Source organism: Lasioglossum baleicum, chromosome 10 (assembly GCF_051020765.1).
Source record: "Lasioglossum baleicum chromosome 10, iyLasBale1, whole genome shotgun sequence".
Classification (NCBI taxonomy): domain Eukaryota; kingdom Metazoa; phylum Arthropoda; class Insecta; order Hymenoptera; family Halictidae; genus Lasioglossum; species Lasioglossum baleicum.
Window position 1 is genome coordinate 8,089,586 of NC_134938.1, and position 23,814 is coordinate 8,113,399.

A 23,814-nucleotide genomic window follows, 5' to 3' on the forward strand; every position below is an offset into this window, starting at 1 on the left:
AGTCTACCTCCGCATCCAAAACCACGCCTACCCAGTGGATCACCCTGTAGTATCATGAAGGAGTTTTTCAGGAAGCTCTTCGGAGTAAGGATGAGATCCTGGATAAATTATCGCAGGACTATGGCATCTAGATAGTGTAGGTCTGTTTGAAATTTGTACCATGGACCAAGTCCAGAAATATCTCAACAATAGGTTGACACAAATGAAATGCTTCCTGCTTCAGACAGAGTCAAGATCAGACCTGGATCACACTCTGCTTCGAGCATGATCCTCGAAGAAGGGAGCGATTCGCGGTCATTGGTGTGGCACAATCGGTTATATTACGAGTTACGATGAACGATTCGAAGACTCGGACATCCGGATAGCAAGAGCCCTAGTTATTAGTGGTCTCTCGGGACTCTCTTATCATTCACATAGCACACCTAAATATAGAGTGACACTGTGGCACTAATTTGTTGAATGGAGCGATAGGTGTGTTGGTGCTTGGGGGACTGAACAGCATCGTGGGGTAGATCTGTAGGGTACGGCAGAAATCTCGGCGTCCGTCGTTCACGAGTACGATCTGTTAGCGCATCGTCGCGGGCCGACACGCACGACACGTACGTTTCCTTTTTTTTTTTTAAATTTTTCGTTTTTAAACACGGCGGTTCATCGGCTGTTTATTATCGACACAATTGTATCGGTCCAGTGGGAAAACTTGTGGTGAGATAGTGCACGTACGTACATTACTTGAACCGAAAGAGCAGCCACCACTTTTCATCGGCGAGCGAGATCATGATAATGAAGTGTCAGTTGTCAACTAGTTGATCAGTGACTTACATTGCGAGTCCATGCGGCGTTCAACCGTTCCTTTCAACGTTTTCTAGAACAGTTTCTCGAAGGGTATCGGGGAATACCCTTGGCGCGCTCATTGAACAGTGACGCGAACGTCTTCGAGCAACGCTTTTGGTCTCTCCACGAACGGGGAAATTTTCTCGATGTATGAATAAATTCACATTATAATACATGACGATTGTCGCTGTAGATTCGAAAGATTACTTAACAATTGAAACTGGAAACACCAACTGGATATATGTGTTCTAAACATTATATTTATCTCCATTGGTTCAAGTTGGTTACTATGCAATTGGTCTTATTATACAATTGAAACGTAGAAGTTGTGAATTGTTTCACCGTCGGGATTATCTTTAAAGGGCATTGCACCGCGAGTAAATTCGAACTACACGAAAATATTGTTTTCCACATAGAAACGCGGCCGATTTTTCTATCGGCCCGCGACTGTAGGCTACGATCATTTAATCGAGCACAAATTGAGCACTTAAGGTGGAACGACAGAGCCGTGGATGAATAATTTTCTACTTCCCATCTAACGAATTGGAAATGGTTGTCCGATGGTTAATTTAAAATGGGACAAGGTTGCCCGATGGGAACAACGTTTGACAAACGTGATTCCCGGAAGTGGCTCGTTGTCTATCATCCATCATCATCAAGACCCTTGCATAAAAGTGTCTCACGTAACAACAATGACCGTTCAACATCTAAAGTTCTTCGGTAATGATCGCGCGTCATGTCTCGCCTACTGTTTGCTACGGGTCCGTTTGCCCCGACGTAATTTCAAATTTGTTGAATCTTACGATCGGAAATAGTGTTGAATTGATTGATCCTTCGCTGGAATGGAAATTTGTGGACTGGTTCATCGATGCTGATGATCGGTGTTCCGTTAAATCGGGCTGTTGCGTTTGCAGATTCGATCGAGAGGTCTGATAGGATGAGGTGAATTGAATCAAACTTGCGCTCCCATAAAAAGATAATGCCTTCGAGCGGATCAACCAAGGTGTCCAAGGTAGATAGGTCCACAAGCCCATTGCCGTGTAAACCCGCGAACCCTGTTCAGGAATTGAAGACTTTGTTCGCCGAGCAGACCTTGAGAAGCACGAATGATGGCAAGGAGCAGGATTTTCGCTTCGAGGCGATCGAGTGTTTGCAATCGACCGTTCACAAGGAACATAAAGATGAGCTACCAGACAGGGGAAGTTGGAACAGTAAGGTAAGCTCGCGAATAATCAATCATTTCATGTAATAATATTAAAAACTGTCTCATATACTCGGGTATCTCATAGACTGCGGATCTTTATGCGTTTATGGCTTATGAAAATGTTCAAAAAAGGCTAGAATATAAAATTTGATAGAATTTTGTACAATTTTTACTTGTTTTAGATTGGCAAAGGCTGTTCCCATTAAAAATACGGTTTAACTTCATTCCAATTTCTAAAAATTTGTTTACAAAAATTGGAAAATGCATAAACATCCGCTACTCATAAGTAACAGCTCTAATAAAAATTATTATCGTTTCCATCTAGATCGAGTTCATCCTTTCGGTGGTGGGATTGGCGATAGGATTGGGAAATCTGTGGCGATTTCCTTACCTCTGTTATAAAAATGGTGGCGGTGCTTTCATGGTTCCTTACTTCATCGCACTCGCGCTCGCCGGTGTGCCTATGTTCCTAATGGAATTATCTTTGGGACAGATGATGACCATTGGTGGATTAGGTGTTTTCAAGATAGCCCCGCTTTTCAAAGGTTTGAATTCCCGATGGATCTTCGAGTGAATGAATATTATGCGATCTGTCCTTTATGAACAGGTATCGGCTACGGCACCTGCGTGATCTCCTGCTGGATGAACGTATATTACATCATTATCTTGGCGTGGGCACTATTTTATTTCTTGGTGTCGTTGCAAATCGGTATGGAAACACTCTTTCAATTTAGTAGGGAAATATAGCGGATAGATTGCTAGTTGTAACGCTTCGAATTACAATTCTCGATATCTCCTAGCAATAATATTTCCAGCTCCCAGCGATCCAATGATCAATTTTCTTTTTATTTATTAAGAAAGCTAAACTGGTCCCGCAGATGTGCCGTGGAGAACGTGCAACAATTCGTGGAACACTCGATTTTGCCTCACCCCTACGGAACGTGCGGAAACTGTGTGTTGGCCCGATGACAACGATACCACATGCGCCACTTCATTCGGCAATCTCAGTCACATGATGCTTACGGACCCGGTGAAAGAATTTTGGGAGTAAGTCTTTAGAACAAGAAACACTTGAATCTGTTCAAATGATAACAAATATTCAGCTGATTTTCCTCTCTGTCGAAAAGGAGACGCACCCTTCAAATTTCTGACGGCGTAGAGAACATTGGTACTATAAGATGGGAGTTAGCGGGTACGTTGGCCGTCGTGTGGATAATGTGCTACTTTTGCATTTGGAAAGGTGTGAAATGGACCGGGAAGGTATGCCAGAAGAATGATACTTTATCGTGAAGTGAGATACACGTACGATTAATTGTTAATGTTATTCAGGTCGTCTATTTTACATCGTTATTCCCGTACGTTCTGTTGGGGATTCTGTTGGTGAGAGGATTAACGCTTCCGGGTGCGATGGAAGGTCTAAGATATTATGCAACGCCGAATCTTTCGAAACTGAGCGACCCGGAGGTATGAAAATATCAATTCTTTCTCGTTTCTTTATACTACACATTGGTCACGCAGCATAATTAAATGAGTGTCCATAGGTGTGGATAGACGCGGTGACGCAAATATTTTTCTCTTACGCGCTGGGTATCGGTGCATTGGCTGCACTCGGGAGTTACAACAAGTTCAATAACAATGTTTACAAGTAACTGTTTCCCGTTATTGTGACTATTGGGTTGGCGAGAAAGTAATTTCGGTGGTTTACGGGGGTAGAGTCCTTTCCAGAATTGCAAGAATGTAGGATGCTATTCAGCAGCGCTAGATAAAAGATTAATCTAGGCTGCAGTCGCCCTCAGAAGTCCTACTTTTACGTTTACAATCCTAGAAACGAGTCTACCCCCTCAAAATACCGAAATTGCTTTCCCGCCACCCCAATATTTCATTGCTTGCTGAATAAATCGAAGAGACATAAGTGTATGTGTTTGTACATTTTTAGAGACGCGATGATTGTCTGCGGAATAAACTCTTGTACCAGTATGCTCAGCGGTGTCGTAATCTTTTCTGTAGTCGGATTCATGGCTCACGAACAACAAAAACCCGTTGCGGATGTAGCTGCATCTGGTAATTATCATTTCGACGGTGTATGTATGTATAATCTCGCTAGCCAGCGGTTATTGGCTAGCATTATGACGACGCTCATACTACTCATACTATTACTTTGTAAAACTTTGAAAATGGCTTCACTGTTTCTCCTCGATACGTACATTACGATTACAATGCGAATGGTAGTGCAAAATACGCTGGCGGCAGACGGACACAGTCGGATTGATTTGGTCTTTAACTTTTCTGATTTTCTAATTGCATCAACCAGGTCCAGGACTAGCTTTTCTGGTTTATCCGTCAGCAGTTCTAGAACTCCCAGGATCGTCTTTATGGTCCTGTTTATTCTTTTTTATGCTCATACTTATCGGTTTAGACAGCCAGGTAATTAAAAATACTTTGATTAAATCGTCTTTGGCAATTACGATCAATTATTATGTTTTATAGTTTTGTACAGTTGAAGGCTTCATAACAGCGGTGGTTGACGAATGGCCGCACCTTTTCAGAAAACGGAAAGAAGTGTTCATTGCAGTTGTATGCTTCATCTCGTACATCATTGGTCTCAGCTGTGTAACCGAAGTGAGTCTCTAACGATATTCATCAGTTCCAACAGGAATCACGCGTGATTCTTGATTGTGATTTTTGTTTCCAGGGTGGAATGTATGTGTTTCAACTGTTGGATTCTTACGCGGTGAGTGGATTTTGCCTCCTCTTCTTAATGTTCTTCGAGTGCATCTCTATCTCCTGGGCTTTCGGAGTGGATCGTTTCTACGATGGTATTCGAGATATGATCGGTTACTACCCTTGTGTTTGGTGGAAAATATGCTGGACATATACAACTCCTCTGATTTGTGTGGTAAAATATTCTATTACAAAGTTTAGCTTACATTTCTTTGATATAACGTGTAATGAAAGTATAATTCACAATTAGGGCGTGTTCACATTCAACATAATTAAGTTTGTCCCTGTAAAATACCTTACATACGAATATCCATGGTGGAGTCACATGCTAGGATGGCTTTGTGGTCTTTCGTCGATGATGTGCATTCCGGGCTATATGATTTATGTTTGGTGCGCAACACCAGGAACTACATCCGAGGTATATAAATCAACAATGATCCGCTGTTCCGACATTTTAATCCTGTAATGCTTACAATTGTTAATGTTGTATGTTTCAGAAATTTCGAAAATTAATAAGAATAGAAGATGACGTGGCCACTTTACGGAGAAAAAACCAAACCGCAACTGCCGCTACTAACGCAGACTTTGAATTATAAGCGTCGTTGTGCTCTTGTTTAATCACCATTAAAAATGCATGTGTGTTATCTCGAGGTACGGAGAAAAGCATTTTATACATTGAGCAATATCATATCGCGTAATCATGTAATCATTTACCATGTCGAATAAAAAGCGTTTGTATGAAATCATATTTCATTGACAATGACAAGGTACAAATTTATAGAATAAGTAAGAATTTGATATTTCTATATTTAAAGTATACGATTAAGATAAAAATAAATGATTTTATTTTCTTCTAATTCGCAATACCGTCGGATCTTTCTAATGTAAAGTATAAGCGTATCGCCCGAACGTATCTACAGAAACTTGTAAGAGCAAGGCAATGGAATCTTATTTTTATTAATAAGTTAATTAAATTTGTAACTCTACCAAGGAAAGAATGAAGTTTCCAGTTTACAATAAATTATATATCGCATTTTGATTCAAGTATATCAACTTATTTCTCCCTATTTTGCATTTCTTTGATTCGCCCGATTAGTTGTTCTTTCCATTGATCTTCGGATATAGTGTTCGCCCATTCTGGGATTGCTGTAGTCGGTAATGTGAAAGATGCCATCATAGATTTCACTTGGTTGATTTTATCTGCATCCATATCTATGTTTGATCGATTATGGGGTGACGACCAAACTTCGATTGTTTCCGATAAGCAATCCTATACAGAATACATGTGGTCATGCTATTAAAAAGATGCGTGATACAATAAGTCCTTGACTTAATCGTTTTGAAAGGAACACTCAAATAAACCAACTATGTTAAAGGAAAATTTATCACTAGACAGCAGATCTTTATGCAAAATAAAAATTTTCTACCTGATTTGTAATCAACTGGGGCGAAATAGAAATTTATTTTCTTTTTGAATATGTTTATTAGGTCGAAAATAATATAACAGCGTCTTTAAATTCTTCTAGTGTTTTCGAAAGTGTGTCGAATTACACCTACTCATTTTTGTTATAAATGCATAAAATCCGCTGTCTATTTATCACTCATAAATAGCTGAATGCCTGCCCTGTACACCAGCAAACGCTTATCTTCACTTCTGTCACATACGTACGAATGTATAAATGTATGAATTGGTTTTCTGATTCGCTTCTAAGAATCCATGTAAAACAAATCCGTGTAAGTCAAGGACTGTAATACTGTTGTTATATAAATCTATATGAATACGTACATGATGCGATTCTAATGTTAGCGATAACGTTTGACTATTTTCACCATTATTAGATACCCACTCGTCATCCTAAAAAATAATATACGAGTTACACAATGGGAAAATATAATAAACCTAAATAGAAATTAGAATACGAATGGTTTACTTCATCGTCATATAACATCGGATCGTTGTCCAACGGAACTTGAGACAGAGGTTCATATCCTGACATTCCTACGTCATCGTCCTCACTATCCGATTCATTTACTCCTCTAGCATCAAATTGTAAATTTGGTGCATTTAAAGATGCCTCTATTGGCTGTTGTGTAGGGTCAGGAGACATTTTGCATCACTTTTTTCGTAACATTAACAGCTCTTCTTATTTTATTTCTAAATGTATATATACGACATGGTCAGTATACACTGGAACGCCCATAACCTTGTCTAGATATAATATTTAAATATCTTGCACTGGGACTTACAAAAGAAGTTTCACGTGTGAAAGAAATAAGTACGTTCGTGATACCAGAGGTGATACTAATTGGCTACGTAAATATTTTCAGTGAAACAAATCAGAAGCATTCGAAGATAGAATCACAACACAGGCATTTGACAATTCACAGCTGATTTGCAGTGCTGTCCAAAGTTATCTTCCGGAAAATAACCGGAGACAAACTATATCTTCATCTCCACCTCCATCATCCGACCGCTTGCATTATGATGGCGCGGAATTTAAACCACAGCATTTAAAAAAAACATGATTTCCTTCCACAAATCTCTATTGTGTAAAATCAGAGTAGAATGTACGCTAATATTCACTAAAACTCGAACATTTTATCTTTATTTAGTTAAACATTTCTTCGGACCTACAATAATTCCATTCTATATAATTTCTTTTCATATCATGGATATGAAATTGATATAATACCACATAATACCTCATACAATAGTAATTGATGTAGCTCGAAGTGATCTTATGAACTAGCTTGAATAATATACAGTGGGAGTACAAAGTATTCGTACACCTTTCAAAAACGAATAACTTTTTCAAAATTGAACCCAACAGCTTGAGTTTGCTGAGACGTTAGAAGGATTAGTTTCGAAATAAGGTTTCAAATAATTATGAAATAATCATATAATTATAAGATCCGTATTAAAATCTTTCAATACATTTGTTCTTACATCTTATATGTTAGTTCTTACAAATAAATGAAATAAAGAATAATACAGATTGCCCAAATTGAATTTTTCGAGCATCAGCTCCCTCTGTAGATTCGAAGAAACGTCAGAATTCCCGGACGGGTTCTGTCGATAAAAGCCGGTCTCGAAATCTGCGATCGAATAACGTCGTTTCAGTTATCGACATGTGAGGAGTCACCAGGTTAGATCCGTCGAACAACAGATAGTGTACCAATCGTTTTCACGGAAGATCCGCAAAACAGTGAAAGCGGGCACACGGCCAAATACTGTTCCAGTAAACAATATGGCCGGTTTAGTTTGGTGCGCGGGTTATGTCGTCCTTATTGTGTTTGCAAAGTGTTTATTGTGCTACAGCCAGGATTAGTTGCCCCCGGTAAGTTTCTATTAATACAAACACCGTGAAATGTTCGATGAGAAGTTGAGTGAACGCGTGTTCGTGATACAGAACTTTGTGCACGGTGATTGACGGTTACGAGTGTGCCTTTCCGTCAATTACCGTCCGACCGTGTTCAAAGTTATCGGTGAAATCTTAATGATAATTTTTTCATTTGACCGCTATACTCCTACATGACTTATCGACGCGTTGAAAATATGTTTTTGTTTACGTGAAAGTGTCACGCGTCGCGTCGGGGCACGTAGCTTCTCGAAATTTTGCCGAGCAGTTAGTGATTGTTGAAGTCTCCGGTGTTGACGGTATCAGATTTTTCTTTTATCTTTCTACCTATATGCGAATGATGTTTAACCGACCGATCTATTACCGGTCTCGCGTCATTTGCCGACTTGGCCGAGGCTCCAGCTTTTCGATTGGCACTCTTCCTGTATGGCTACAATAAAGATCAAACTTCGAGACAACGTAACGCGAAGCAACAGGTTTTTTGCTGAGAAACTGCCGATGACCTCTCTCGTTTTAGCAGTCAGCTCGTTACATTCATGACTCTCGGACGTAATTGTCGTGTGTACGCTTCTCGTTCGCCTGTTTACGCGGAATAGGTAAACTGGCCTAACAACCGGGTCCAATGGAAAACGTAATTACATTCTGTAAAACATGCGACCGTGATACAGTGTTGAATCTTGACCGCACAATTATCCAAAGTGCATTGCAGCTTCTGCGGAACTGGTATGCGGCAGGTACAGCAAAGTTGTTGGCGTACTTGAATATTTTTAATGTTTATGGCAATATAGAATAAAAAGGGGACCACGCGCGATTAGTGGTGGAGAACTATCTATGTGAATAGGTACTACCGATGGTCATCGATTGTTCTCACTATCGAAAAGTACCGATGATTTACTTTTCGTTATTGGTAGCGAAATTTTGTTTACACGATAACAATTCTGCGGATAAACAAAATCTACGAATAAATTTAGCTAACTAAATATTACGCTACCTTTCACTCGACACGGTTAACATGAAAGCGTGCAGAAACAGTTTGTCGTTCGAATATCCCGCGTGTTTTCGAAATTCGAGTTCTATCGAAACGTTCCGGTTCGATTCAGTGATAAATTGTTTCTTTCCCGGGTGATTAATTCCTTCAGCCTTAACCAATATTAATTTTCGGACAATAGCGATATATTGCGAGAATAACGAGCAACCGGATGTATATGTTTATTATGTACAATGACATTGCTTGCATGCTATTGATTACAAAGGGGGAACGTACGAATATCTTGTGATAAATGCCAGGACAAAAGACTGGCTAGACTCGTTGGCGTGTGCTCTAAAAGACCGAAGAACATTGTTTACGATCAAACAAAACATTAACGACCCGAGAAATAGGAATTCTTCTTTTCATCCTTGTAAGTACAACATTTACGTTTACAGTTTCCAACCTCTTTTGTTTTTCGTTTGGTATAATGTCTTCTGATAAATTAACCATACAGCAGCGATCCTGGTCACGGAAATAAATCGTAAGGTGAGGGGGTTAACACTTTGCAGACGGAGCCATTTTAACTGGAAAATGAAACATTTCTTCATTCATTCGATATGCTTTTCTTCAATTTATTATGTGTAGTAATTGGTTAGTACACAGCGGATTTTTTTAATGCATTTATAGCAACAATGTGTAGTTTAAAACAGTAAGAACATTGGAAGAATTTATAAATTCTGTTATATCATTTTCAACCTACATATTAACCATATTACCCTTAGCACTCGAGTGGTGACTGAGGCGCCACTAAAAGTTGCTGTACCATTATTTAAAATATTGTTGACATTATTAGATAGGTTGGTGTCTAATCAATTACTGAAAATTTAAGTATTGTATGAGGTATTGTATTATTATGTACAAATTTAAAAGATCGTAGAGAATGGAAATATTCTAGGTCGGAAGGAATGTTTAATTTTCGAGTTAAAATAGCTCCGAGTGCGAAGGGTTAACAAAGGAAATCAATTTCTATTTCACTCCAGTTTGTTATAATTCAGATAGAACATTTTTATTTTGCATAATGATCCCCTTTCTATTGATCAGATACCAACATATTTAATAATGTAAACAATATGTTGAATAATGGTGGAACAATGTTCAGTGTAAAGGGTTAACATTTCGATTTCGATGGTGAAATCGCTGAGAAAATCGTTAAAACCGATTCGTACGTGTGCGACCTACAATACAACAGATTTTATGACCAAGACTGCGGCCAAACATGATCGTGCAGTCCGGGACAGGTTACGATTACCGTTCCGACGGTCGTAGCAAAGAAAATTGTATAACTCGCACGATAATTGATAACGTGCACGGGGGCCACTTTACGCAAAATTGCGTATTCGATCGACTGGCTAGTCGGTGTCCCTATTTTTCGGGCACACTCTGTATTAGGAAAAAATTGTTCGCCTAAAGATTGTTTTCCGGACGTTCATACAGTATGCCGCACACTACAATTGTATACCCATTTGAAACGGGGATAAGGAAACTTATTTAGAAGTACCGTAAACACAATGATCACAATGACCCTGTGATGTCAACTGGGAAGAATGTAAACCGTGCATCGTACCGTTTTGCACACGTGTTTATCGGTTACTCGATGGTAATTTATGAACATGGACACAATAAATTAATTAATTCATAAACAGAGGTCATAATAAGAGTTACTGGAATTCTGTTATTAATTCTTCCGGTGGTATTTTTATATTACAATAAGTAACTCAATAATGAAGTATTTTCGAGAATGTTCAAATTTAAACATTTGTTCTTCCACATTGATAATTGGACAGCGGATCTCTATGCAAAATAAAAATGTTCTACCTGATTTGCAACCAACCGGAGTGAAAGATAATTAAATTTCTTCTTTAATATAACGAAACTACTTTAAATTCTTCTAATGTTTTTACTGCGTCATAAAATAGTAAATAGTTAATTAAATGCTGGTAAATGGCAACTTTTAGCCGTATAAAAAAGGACAGTCAGTTTCGTCCACGATTGTGTATACAATTTTTTGTTTATGTTCAAAATATTTTCGGACTCATTTTGGAATTGAACCCGCGGAAGGTGATCCCTTCCGCAAAACAAGCTGATGTTGTGAAATACAGTTTTTTCGTAAGGAGGCTCGGTTACCGGGAAGATCGATTCGAAAAATTCGCTGAGTACACGTGCACTCGCCTCGCAAGGTGAATGCTCAACGCTGAAATGCGGTCACGTGATGGTGATGGTGTAGCGCCGAGACATCGAAAATATTGATCGAACGAAACAGCTGATCATTCGTCTCTGCTGAGATTGAGCTTTCAGAGAATTCTCGATTTTCTGTGCACGATAAAACATTATATTTACAGTAAACAATCTGGAAAAAAGCCGTGCAGTTAACTCCACAAGTATTCAAATTCTGTAACCCTTTTTTTTAACGTTTTCATTTGCGCGAGTCGTTCTTTGTTTAAATATTCGATATACCTTATCGTTAAAAATTGTAGAATAATTAACCCGTTTTTTAAAAGTTTTCATTTACGCGAGTTGCTCTTTGTTTAAATATTCGATATTCCTTATCGTTGAAAATGGTAGGATGATTATGCGAATTATTGCATGTTTTCACTAGACGTAACCGAGCAAGGTAAAATGATAAATTTTAAATTGTACTTTAGCAATGTCCAATATATCTATGCGCTTTTGTTAGCTACAAACACAAAGCACAATAAAATAATAATTTTAATCGTTAAACTACTATAGTTTAACGATGTCCAATATACCTAGTCGCAAAAAAGGCAAAGTGATTGCATAAATATATTCTGTGCGTTTTTATTAGCTGCAAGCAAAGCACAGTGAAATAATGATTTTAATCGTCCTTTAATGTGATATTATAGTTTAACGATGTCCAATATGCCTGGTCGCAAAACAGGCAAAGTGATTGCATAAATATAGTTTATGTGTTTTTACTAGCTGCAAGCAAAGCACAATAAAATAATGAACAATGTCCAATATTCTCGATCGCAAAAATTTGTAAAATAGTATCACAGAAACAGCAAATACGGGAAAACATTTTTTGTAGTTCCAGTAAACGCAACCAAGCGAAGCACCATAAACTAGAGACTTCAATAAACTTCAGCCAGAATATTATTTTCTTCGCGTGTAAAGCCGATCGTCGAAGCAATAAGTTTCTATTTCATTCCCGTGTTTACAATTTAATCTATGCACATTCGAAGTTGCATAAACATCCGCGAGCCGGTGATTATAAATATGTACTGCTCGTGAGAAATATCAACTATTGCATATGCAATGAAAATAAAACGCACAAATATTATCCCTTGAGCCTATTACTGAATTTTTCCATGACTTTGAAAAACCGTATAAACACTGCACAAGGTAACCCGTTAGAAATAACATAGTCATAAATTATTTATATTTGATTTCGAAGAACAGTTGTATGTATATACTTTCCGCGTGTGTAATTGTTGTAAAGCCCAACAAATACGGTGAACGCAAATAGAAAATAGTTAATCGAAGTGTACCTATGTAACACGCAATACACGTAATGCACGAATCATGTTCATGCATTCGTTACATACCCGGTGATTTGCATGCACGGAATAAAACGTAATTGCTTGACACGATCGCCGATTCTGAAGTGGTCTACTTTCGTTTTTCCTTTCTTTCTCAATTTGGAAAATACGACCACGGTCACAAACTTTTTCGAAATTTTAATTATGCTACGCGGTGCGTGTTATACGCACGGTGCTCGTGCTGTTGAGAAATGTTTTCGCAGCACTTTTACCAGTTATAAATAGAATATCTCTCAGTTCGGATTCAATAATAATTTTCGAACAACATCGGCCTCCGATTCTCGTCTACATTTTCCTTCGGGCTGCGATGCTGAAGAATAAATTCGGGTCACTTCAGAAAATAAATGAAAAGATCTGTTGATTTTCAAAATTCGGGATTTGTAGCTACGGATTCTTAAATATTAGTCGAGAAAAGGGTGGAAAATGCTTCTGCTTAGACTAAAGTAGCTTCTACATCTTATAACCAGACATCTTATATCTAATATCCATCTTATATTCAGACTGCGGATGTTTATGCAATTTGCAATTATTTTAGGCGAACTCTAAGAAAGTCGAATGTAATAGAATCTTAATTTCCGTGGCAGTATCCTCTTTAGATCTGAAATAAATTAAAATGATAATAAATTCTGCCGAATTTTATGTCCTAGCATTTCTTGAAAATTTTCAGCATCTATAATTGTTCTTCTGCATAAAGACCAGCTGTTTATATGTATTGGGTTAGAGGAGAGGATGAATGTTGACTTAGAAAAATCAGTTGAAAAGTGTGCGAAAGAAAATTGATACATCCAAATGGATCCAGTTGTGGTTTCCAGATTTTTCATTTCACAATGATTTAAATTATAAAGATGTTTCCGTGATAAATAATGAATTAAATATATTTAGTATAGCAGATATTATAATATGAACTGGAGAAAGTTCAATTAAATTTAATCTTGTACCGACTATTTGTAAAGCTCGGTAGGTTTAGTGTTAAACCGCAGAACGAAGTCCGAGTGCGACAGATTTATTCGGGGAAAGTAAGGTCGTTGTTATTTTTTTTTCGGCGTCTTTGTTGCACGATAGTCGAGCAGCGTCGGTTGCCGTTCATTCGGGAATTACGTAAGTGAGCATCGCATCTGCTCGTTGCGCTTGTCCGGTAGTTAATGCTCGGGCAAACGGTAAAGATTCCAATTGATCAGGGCCTCAGAAGGTGGCGCGGCAAGTGCTCATGATCCAAGCACAACAGTCACCGGCGAAATAAATGTCGGATCAAACGGGCCGATAAATTGGCACACCGATCTAATTCGGTTGCACGTCCTCTTAATTAACCACCTATGCCGTAATTCGCGGCGCCTGCATAAGTATGACGGCCGCATCACATCCGCAACTCAATTGCCTATTGTCGATCAAACAAAAGAACGGAATCTGTGTATTCGTCCCGATAATGCGTCGTCAAAACGTGCCTGTCCATCTGCAGTTCTTTAGTTAGTAGCAAATAGGCATCGGATCTTTATAGAATAATAAATGTTTGTACATCATTTGCATGGAAATGAGGCTGAATAACGATTTATATCTTCTGTAACTAATTGCAATCGATCGAAAATAACGTCTTCATGTTCTTACTGTTTGAAGTTTCACCAACTCATTTTTGAAAAATGATGGCCACTTATAATTTTCCAAATTTGTTGAAAAGTCCAGATCGTAATTGAACAATAATTTTGATTAACTACTAATGTAAGTGGTCCACGCACACCTTGAATATTTTCGTTACTTGTAAAAATATAAAAAAAATGATATATACATAAGTTGCATGGTATATAGGGGGAAATGTTGTGGTGTAAACATTTTTGATGTGCGTGAAGGCGTTTCGGAGACGTCAACGTCACCTTGAGTCATTTAAACTCCATTTTTCAAGAAAGTACGCTCAACCTGATTTATAGAATCAGGAATCAGTTTTATCGATGGTATCAGTACTCGTACCAAAAGGTATTTATAAAGACTTTCGCAACGGATGGTCTTTTTTACCGAATTCGTACCTGAAAACGACGAAAGTAGTCGCGATTTAAAAGTTGCGCAAGTCAGTTATGCAAGGAAACGGCGAAAATTCTCGACGATCCCCGAGTAACAGCTCGGTCTATCCACCGTTGAACACAGATCACGTACACATGTACTCCTTTCATCGAATGCATTTAATTGTGCTTAACATTCTTGCAGCAGCGTCGCGTATGCAAATACGTGGCCGGACAGCAACGCCCGGGCATCTTTATCTGCAGAGATTTGAATACGCCACCGTATCACTAATCTCTCTTTATTCGCCGGTCGCTGTAAAACATCGTACAGTAGCTACTCGATTATCCGAACCGTCGATATCCGAAGTCTCTATCGTCTCTATTGTCTTGAATAATTATGGGAGTAAGATTAACACTAAGAGAAGCGGTTAAAATGTTTCAACTTATACAAATGACTAGGCTCTATTCAATTATATGTTGTGCAATTTTTATTACAAAACACGTTTGGATAAAGAAATTTGCCCTGAATAATAATGGGGGTAAAATTAACACTGAACCTACTGAGCACCAGAAGCGATTAAAATGTTTCAGCTTATAAAAATGACAAGGCTCTATCCGTTTATATATTGTGCAATTTTTATTACAAAACCGTTTGGATAAAGAAATTTATCGAATCAGTGTCCACGTAAGCAACTTCATAATTTCAATAATTGTGCTCATAATTATGTAAGTGGTATAAAGCTATATGTTTCGAGATATCAACATGAAATGAATTTCATATAATATTGAAATAACACAAATCTAATTAATTTATTTTAAAATAATGTGATACGAAGTAACTGTTGAACTCATTTTTTTAAATTTCCATTTAGACCACTTTCATATTTATGGGCACAGTTGTAAAAAGAGAAATATAAAACCGGTCATTAACCCCACGTGGTATAGATCGGGGGACTTTTACTCACCTGGTTCGCAGAGGGTTAAACAGTCTACGTTCGAAAATTCGTGCGTGCTCGTTCGAGACTTGCGGAGTCGATCCTTTCTCCGACGAAGTCCGCGTCGATCGACCTTGGACTCGTAAGCGTTCCGTGCGTTTTCACTCGTTCGAATGTGTTCGAGTTATGTAAATCTCGTCATACTTCTCCGGTGCTTCGGAATGTTTACAGCCGGTTTGTATTGCCGACCGTTTCCCGCTCTTCCACCCTAACGTTATCAGGGAAACCGGCAACGGCACCCTTGTTACCGCTTATCGTAGCCGATAAAGCGACCCTCGGATCCACGGGATACGTTGCCTACCATTGGATTGACCGCATAGATCCGTCTTTGATTGCCTTAATAAAAATCAAGGACTGGTCCGATGCTTCTCGATCGGAGTACTTTTCCACTGACGTCTCCTCAAAATTATATAAACCGGACAATGGCGGCAGAGTTGCGCGACAAACGGGGAAAAGCAAATGTCGGTTACCGGAAAAAATTCTGCTGCTTTTTCGTCTGTAACTTTCTCGCAAACGGGCACTTTGAGATTTAACCCTTTGCACTCCGAATTATTTTTCAATTTTATTTCCAACAAAAACTTCAAATTTACTTCGAAGGACAGTTCCTTGACTACTACTTATTTTAAACAATTTTGTTTACTAATTATATTAAACATAGCTCTCAAACTTTATTCTAATCTATATTTGTAGAGCTTATCTTTGTTTTTAATTAAAGAAATTAAATAAATAAAGCAAGAACCAAATACATATAAAAACCCGTTTCATTTACATTTTTCTTTCTCTGGAGTGCAGAGGGTTAATTTTTGCAAACCGAAGATTTCTATGTCAATAGAGTATACAGTTAAGCTCGTGGATCGTTGTGGAGGAGTTATGGAAACAAGTGGCAATTGCTGGACTAAATTACATTGTCTTTCACAGAAGTTCAGCTGCGTCCTGAAGTTTTAACCTTTTGTGACTTTTCATCAACTGTTACGAAGTCGTAATAAACGATAATCAACGTAAATACAATACTACTTACAAGTAAAGACAATAAATACAATACTACTCTACTCTTACTGTAGTTAAAAGATTAAATTCGGTGCTCGCTGCCTAATACTATAAAGTGCACAACGAGAGTCATTCGCACAAAGCTTATTTACAATCGGGAAGATCGCGAAGTTCGTCACCGCAAGGTGAACACTTGAAAGCGGAGTGGTTCGTGTGTCTGGCATTATCGATCATTTCCACTGCCGTTAATGATTGTAAACACATGCTGGTGTGATATTACTATCCACAATCATTTAGCACACACTGGCAGTTAGGTTATTGCAGGATCGATAAAAAACCAACAACACCGAGCTGCTAATAACGTTCGTCCGAATTGGAAACGGTGATTAATGATCAGACGCTTTGAAATGTTCGAATTCAATTTTACCCGATAACGTCCCACATTCTCATCCATTATTTTCTTTTTCGTGAACGTTCGCCAATGATTTTCCCATTTCATGGTGAATCACGCCACCACCTCCATCATCAGACCACAGATAACGTTCTTCCGTTAATTTGCTGACAAGTGTGGACAAAATCCTTATATATTAGTAGACTGCAGATCTTTATGCAAAATAAAAAATGTTCGTATCCAATGCAGGACACAGGAGCCAAATAAAAATTGTATTCTTCTTTTAATTATTCTATTAACTCTCGTGTAGTCAACCGGGTATCCATTTATTAACTGAATTTCTTTCAACAATTTGTTAATGTTCCTCTAAACAATATTACAAAATTTTTCTGGATGTCCATTATTTACTCGCTAATATATTAATTTATAGTCTTATAATGAGGATTTCTGCAAACATGTTAAATACGGAAAGGTTTTAAATAATCTTTACATTTTGGTTGACTACACAAGGGTTAAGCTGAATAATAAATTGATGTCCTTATAGTGGGTGTAAAAAGTATTCGTACGCCCTTTAAAATAGGATAACTTTTTTATAATCGTACCAAACGATCTGATTTTTTATAATCAATTAGAAGCATTGGTTTACGAAATGATATGCAGAAAAGGTTACATGCAAAAATAAAAAAGGCATTTTCTAAAACTTTTTTATTTGAGCCCTTAAAGAAAATTTAAAATTTAAACTTTTTACACCCACTGTAAACATTTTTCACACGTCCACTGCTTTAAAATGTCGTGTCCATTTTTGTAATAAACGCATAAAATCCGCAGTCTACTGATTAGCTTCCCGTTATTCGTTTCAGGCAGAACTGTCTTCGGGATTGCATGATCTGTAGAATGCGATTTTGGGTGGATCGTCGAGATCCACGGCGATCTAACACGTTGAATCAATTGTTCGCGAAAGGTTATCGCCGTTGTCGATCCACGGACAATGTCGTGGTAATCTTTCGCGGACGGTCGATTGTTATTAGCGTGTCTTTTCATCTATCGTATGCGGAAATGATGGAACGTTGCGTTAACGATCGTATGGTAACCTCGGGTCATACATACACATCGATCCTCCTACACGGTGCCGGTAAATAATGAATACATTTACGTGACTTATTCACCGTGCCGACCGGTCAAGTTCCCGTATTCGATTTGCACGGTCTGTCAGCGATTTCCGCGGGGACCGAAACCGGCGGTGGATTTCCGATTTTTAATTTGCAATTTGCGATTTTCAATTACGCTGGCCCCGATTCTCCCTCTACTGTTCACTCGTCGTCCGCACTCGGTCAATTACCAGAATTTTGCAGCAGGTGTACCCTTCCGTGTGCATGTGTTTGGAAAGCATTCTGCAAGTGATCACTGTCCGAAAGAACAAAGGTTAAACAAACATGTGAACAGTGGCCGTAATTGTGCGACAACATTAATTACTGTTTCCTCAACGCGAATCCCTGTTTTGATTACAATAATTGATTATTAGTCGGATTAATATTTACGTCTTCGAAGAATCCTTTCTTGGTAGGATGAAACCGATGTAAAAAAATGTTAGTGCATATTTTCTTCCAAAGCTATGCCAAATAAAATGTTCCTGGATCGTTTGTAAGAATTTCCCCTGGTCTAATAATTTTAATTACTTGTAAATAACGTGTCCAAATTATTGTACTCTTCTTGCAGTTTGTTTTATTAATATTTTCAATTCTTTACGATTTAAAACATTTTTGAAAAGCGTAGAAATCGCAGTTTCTTCACCGGTTGTCTAAAATGGTAATTTTGATCATTCTAAGGAATTTTGTAAAATGGCCACCAGGAAGTATGTACAAAAAAGAAATTTTGAACGCGAACAGCACTTTGCCAAATTATGGGATGATCGTTGCCGTTGTACAATATTTAGAACATGAACGTTTCGCGTGTGACATTTCCGGTGGCAATTAATACGGCACGCATGTTACATTTTTTTCCATGGGGCGAACAAAATGATGGTCCCAAGGCATGAGACCATCTTAAGTAATTAGACTGGCAATCGTAGCGGCGAATCGAAAGAGAAAACGACTACCCTGACCCCGCATAACCAAAACCGTCCATATTTTCCTGGTAGCTTATCAAAAAACCGGATTACATACATGTTTGAACGTAACGAACTTGAAACGCGAAATCAGTGGCAACTGGAACGCAGATAAGCTTGACGCTTATCCGCGTGCTTGTATAATCGCGCGATTACGCGTCGTTTACCAGTATCGCTTAGTTAGTGATTTTATTTTTATCGGCGATTGATGCAGGCAGCTTCAAAATTAATTGTCCGGACCAGTTCTCGTATACACGGTGCCGGAATAACAGTTGTTCACTCTAGGATGCTAAGAAATTCAGAATTCGAACAAACAACTGTGACATATTTTGTTTAAGTAAGTTGACAAATGTAAAACTCTCGATTCACAGTAGCCAAGTGTATAGCCAGGAACTGTTTCAATCCACCGCGCAAGCTCGCTTCGAATTTGTTCGTAGGTATGTATAAATATATAAGTCGTTATGTATTTATGAAGAAGAAGAAGAAGAATGTTGTGTTGTTGCTTTAATGTGACAAAGTCGTTAAGGGATGAAATCAATTTTGATATTATTTCTGCTTCCTACAATCAACGGAGAACATTTTTATTTTGCAAATAAAGATCCGCAGTCTGCATATTATACAACTCGCAGTCATCCATAAAATTACTAGATTCGCATTTCCTCGATTCGTTTTACTCTCTTCGACAACATATCGCCACGTAATCGCTTTCGATAGCTCCCGACAACGATTTGATCCGCGGAATCTTTCGAATCCTGCACAATTGAAAAATTCGAACGATTTTATTTCTCGATCCGATTGCATATTGTATCGCGGATCCAGCGTCGTGGAGTGATGCCAGTTGGTGCATGACGTGGGTTTATTCAGTTTTCTTATGATTAGCCGGCTGGTGACCTTGACCATCGTCAAAAGGCCAAGCCCGAAGAAGAAACGTTATATCCCCACCGCAGCGGAATCGTTACATTTTTCATACTACAGGCCTACCGGTTCCTAATAGCATGGAATATTAGCTTCCATTTTCACCTTGAGATCTATAATGCAATAACAGTGTTGTCGTTACCGGCGCGTTCAATGGGAACCGCCGAACTATTGTTTTCGCCGTTTTACCGAACAGGGAGATTCACGTAACCGGCCAATTACGCCCGGTGTCCTGCAAAATCCTTCCGTGTTTTTCGCGAAACCGATTGTCACCGGCTGCGAAACCGCTCCCGTCGCGGAAACAATAACACGTGGTCGAGTTTTACGTGACTCTAAGTGGCCCCCTTGTACCCCGCAATTACCCAGGTATGCAACGCTTCGCACGTGAAACGCCACGTGGTCGACAATCGGCCGACGCTATGAAATTATCGAAAATGAGTTCGTTCCCCTCGCCATCAAGTATTGTAATTAGAGTGACGCGAGCACGACGTCAACCCTCGCACTTGCCTCTCCTGCGATCATTGAAATCTCCGGTCTTTCGACGCAAATTCATGTTTTCGGGTGCGAAGTCACCTGTGAAGGTGACGGAGCCATTTTCTGCAACGATCTTTTGGCACCGGCGTTCTCTAGCTTGAAACCATAAGCGTTTTGCTTAGATAGCCTCCAGCCCTCGGTCAATAGAAACATAATTATGCACAAGTTCTGTAGCATATTTTACTTTTGCGTCATTAAACTATGACGGAGCCATTTTGTTCAACAATCTTTTGACCATAAGCGCTCTGCTCAGGTCGCCTGGTGCCTACCGAGTCATACTCGTGATGAAGATTTTAAACAAACTAACAAATATGAGTGTTACGCCAATATTTAAGCATTCAAATAAATGTAGCCATACAAAAACCGTAAATTTTCTTTCCTCTTCTACGACATTTTTGGAGATAAAGACGTTCTAATCGCTGTAATTGATAAAGAAAATGATACGGCAAGGGGTTAATGGATCAAAACATAATTTTGCACGAGTTTCGCGTGATTAACATTTAATCTTTAAAGCAATTGCAGACTTGCAACGGACGCAGAGTAGCAGATTGTGTCACGAGAAACTTGTTTGCCGAGTAATAGAACGATTATAAAATGAATTGACATTTTTGACGGTGTCACATGACAGAGACTTACGTAACAGTATGATTATTTAATACAAGTTGGAGATACATAGCCACGTCGGGATTTCTATCAAATATCAATAAATATCCTCTTAAGTCTAATTTAGCTTGTTGAAAAGTTTGATAAAAAGAGTCGGGGTCACTTGGCACTTAGATTATAGACTATGTTACCGGGTAGTCTACTATTATGTAGTTCGACTTGCAACTTGAGTGGCTGCACATGCGTTGAAATATGCTCGTATCGATATTATATGTATACACGTAGATTTGTGTGAACTCATCGGACGGCATATGGCCGGGATTATCGAACGAGCATGTTTGATGTAACAATAGTACCATCGGTTTTTACTGCGAGCGAATAAGCCGATAGCAACGGAAGCTAAATAAAAATGATGTAGAATAAAAATTTAACTGCTACTTAAATAGAGAAAATAGTATTTTTGTTGGTATTTTAGTTTTATAAGTCTTTATTTTGTTTTAATATTATTTTGTTTAATGTAATTCAGTCTTCTCAACAACTCTCTCTCTCCTACCACACATTCTTCCTTATACATAGTATACACAGGTTAGCATTCATACCAACTTAAGCGAAAATTATTCGCAACAACTTTTAGTACGAGTTCGTCATTCTTCGCAGTCGGTGCAAAAAATTTAATCTGTGGCGTTTATTTTACGATCAGTTGTTATTTGGATATGTGGAAAAAGACTAGAATTAAGGAAGTAGACTCCTTTTCCCAGGATTGCGAGGGTGCGGCATTCGCGTTCTCATTTCTCGATAATACAAAAATGGAGATAAGAGATCGATCTAGTGCGCTATCGCCCTCGAAAATCCTATTTTTTCCGTTTTCGTTATTTATTTAAGAATTTTTACATCTTTCAATGCTTGTTCTTTTTTTCCCGCATCAGCCGATTTCGATGAAACTTTCACAGTACATGTAATTCACACAGATCTACAAAACGTATTTTAAAAATTTTCAATATAGGCCTACATAAAAAAGTTGTAAAATGCAACTTTTCGTATTCGCTCTACAATTCCGATCAATTGCAATTTCTGAAAAAATTTCTTTTCACATCCTGTAGTAAACTAGTTGCTCTAGCTTCCCAAAAACGTTCAGATCGTATAGTACAATATTAAAAAAAGTTATCGTCTTTTTTAGAGCGTTCGAATATTAATTCGTTTCACTGTACATGCGCAGTCGTATGCTTCCGAATAATGCAAATTACGCCTCGTAAACGAAAAAAATAGGTCTTTTGAGGGCGATAGCGTCCTAGATCGATCTTATATCTAGCGGTTTTGACTACTAAAAACCCCCATTTTTGTATTATCGAGAAACGAGAACGCGAATCCCGCACCCTTGCAATTCTGGAAACGAGTCTCGCGCCTTAAGAAGCGTGTAAAAGTAAAAGTAAAAATGTATTTCCAATACATGTAAAACGTCCCGATAGGTCGATAAGGGGTCAATCACCTTGGCAAAGTCCGGATCGAAGTATCCGATGAAATATCCTATCAGCGAGCGAGATCACGTGCAGAGCGAGGTAGTACTGGTCGACGCGGTGCCTCAAGAACGATCGAGAAATCGCAGAAACAAAGCATAATTGAGCGAATCATGTTCGCCAGCGTTACTCGATTGAACTGTCGATGGGGCAGAGTCGCCTTGACCGTGAGAATGAAAGGATAGAGACAGGAAGCAACGTTTCGCAATTTGCGCTATCATGCCGCGAAAAGGCGACCGATGACCAACGATCTCTCTAAAATATTCACGCTCCTCGCGTGTCGGATTCGAAACTTTACAGGTGCGACAATCGCGACGCGAAGCAAGGTTGAATAGAGACACCCGGACTTACTGACTTACTGATGTACGCCCCGTCCACGATGTATAGAACAAAAGAAACACCTGGAAGGACGCTCGGCTTCGCAAAAACGGGATAAGGAATCCATTGTCTCCGGCGCGACGACGTTTTCTCTCGTTGAATTCATTATTTCATTGAATTGCCTCTTCGGACACCACAGCGAGCACGTATTTGGCGATTCGAAAAACTTAATAATTGCCCGTGGTTCATTTTCCCAACTTATTTCTCTTGATTTTGTTCATTTGATTTTGTTCATTTTATGGATATAATACCTCATACAATACTTAAATGTGTAGCGATTGATTAGTACGCAGCGGATTTTATGCATTTATAACAACAATGAATAGGTGTAATTTAAAACAGTAAATTTCTATTTCACTCCAGTTTGTTATAATCCAGGTAGAACATTTTTATTTTGCATAAAGACCCGCTGTCTATGTTGTGAATAATGGTGCAGCAATTTTTAGTGGCGACCCTGAGTAAAACATTAAATGAATATTCGCATGTGTTCGACTTCGCTTATGATTCGATCTTATCGTTCTCAGCTTTGTCTCGCGACGAAAAGAAGAACGAGATTACGTAACGCCTTTTCTTCCCCTCTACAAATCCACGCGAACAATGAACTAGTCATCAAAGAAGTTGAAAATTATGCGTGTCAGAGTGACTCACAGAGCTCTTTTTATAACAAACGTCGTCACATTTCAAAATAGTTGAAACGGTTCGA

The 23,814-nt window shown here is 38.6% G+C and overlaps 3 protein-coding genes across 11 annotated transcripts in view; 2 read left to right on the top strand and 1 right to left on the bottom strand.

The window, feature by feature from the left end:
* Positions 1-376: 376 nt before the first annotated feature.
* Positions 377-6,911, top strand: Gat-1b (GABA neurotransmitter transporter-1B). 4 transcript variants are annotated; one of them, XM_076432081.1, is made up of 14 exons: positions 377-702; positions 1,746-2,047; positions 2,361-2,580; positions 2,643-2,744; positions 2,914-3,082; positions 3,163-3,295; positions 3,365-3,499; positions 3,577-3,680; positions 3,972-4,096; positions 4,347-4,459; positions 4,523-4,654; positions 4,728-4,931; positions 5,007-5,174; positions 5,254-6,911. In XM_076432081.1, the coding sequence occupies exons 2-14, from the start codon at positions 1,811-1,813 to the stop codon at positions 5,350-5,352; spliced, it is 1,941 nt and encodes a 646-aa protein (XP_076288196.1). In that variant the 5' UTR covers positions 377-702; positions 1,746-1,810; the 3' UTR covers positions 5,353-6,911. The 4 variants fall into 4 exon arrangements, with proteins under 4 accessions (XP_076288196.1, XP_076288197.1, XP_076288195.1 ...); XM_076432082.1 differs by having other exon boundaries at positions 378-599; XM_076432080.1 differs by having other exon boundaries at positions 379-716.
* On the bottom strand, positions 3,682-7,239 carry LOC143212851 (male-enhanced antigen 1). Of its 3 annotated transcripts, XR_013009795.1 has the most exons (5): positions 7,004-7,239; positions 6,688-6,911; positions 6,543-6,611; positions 5,744-6,026; positions 3,682-5,216 (listed from the first exon to the last, which is right to left on the bottom strand). XR_013009795.1 is itself a non-coding variant. In XM_076432090.1 (4 exons), exons 2-4 carry the CDS (start codon positions 6,862-6,864, stop codon positions 5,811-5,813), a joined length of 462 nt encoding a protein of 153 aa, XP_076288205.1. In that variant the 5' UTR covers positions 6,865-6,911; positions 7,004-7,238; the 3' UTR covers positions 3,682-5,810. The 3 variants fall into 3 exon arrangements, 2 of the variants coding, with proteins under 2 accessions (XP_076288205.1, XP_076288206.1); XM_076432090.1 differs by having other exon boundaries at positions 3,682-6,026; positions 7,004-7,238; XM_076432091.1 differs by having other exon boundaries at positions 3,682-6,026; positions 6,688-7,239.
* Positions 7,240-7,940: 701 nt separating this feature from the next.
* Positions 7,941-23,814, top strand: part of Atp8b (ATPase phospholipid transporting 8B) — a 113,182-nt gene continuing 97,308 nt past the window's right edge. For 2 of the 4 annotated variants that reach the window (XM_076432058.1, XM_076432067.1), the window contains exon 1: positions 7,941-8,094. The gene's annotated coding sequence lies outside the window, so the exon portion shown is untranslated. Of the gene's footprint in view, positions 8,095-8,122; positions 9,516-9,562; positions 19,605-23,814 lie in introns of those variants that run through there. The other 2 variants (XM_076432063.1, XM_076432062.1) reach the window with 2 other exon arrangements.

Bases quoted from the DNA above. Each gene is read 5' to 3' on its own strand.
- Gat-1b (XM_076432081.1), top strand. From the start codon at position 1,811: ATGCCTTCGAGCGGATCAACCAAGGTGTCCAAGGTAGATAGGTCCACA. The intron at 2,581-2,642 runs GTTTGAATTCCC...CTTTATGAACAG, and splicing joins GATAGCCCCGCTTTTCAAAG to GTATCGGCTACGGCACCTGC. The intron at 3,083-3,162 runs GTAAGTCTTTAG...TCTGTCGAAAAG, and splicing joins CCGGTGAAAGAATTTTGGGA to GAGACGCACCCTTCAAATTT.
- LOC143212851 (XM_076432091.1), bottom strand. From the start codon at position 6,864: ATGTCTCCTGACCCTACACAACAGCCAATAGAGGCATCTTTAAATGCA. The intron at 6,612-6,687 runs GTAAACCATTCG...ATTATTTTTTAG, and splicing joins CGATGTTATATGACGATGAA to GATGACGAGTGGGTATCTAA. The intron at 6,027-6,542 runs GTACGTATTCAT...TATTCTGTATAG, and splicing joins TAACATTAGAATCGCATCAT to GATTGCTTATCGGAAACAAT.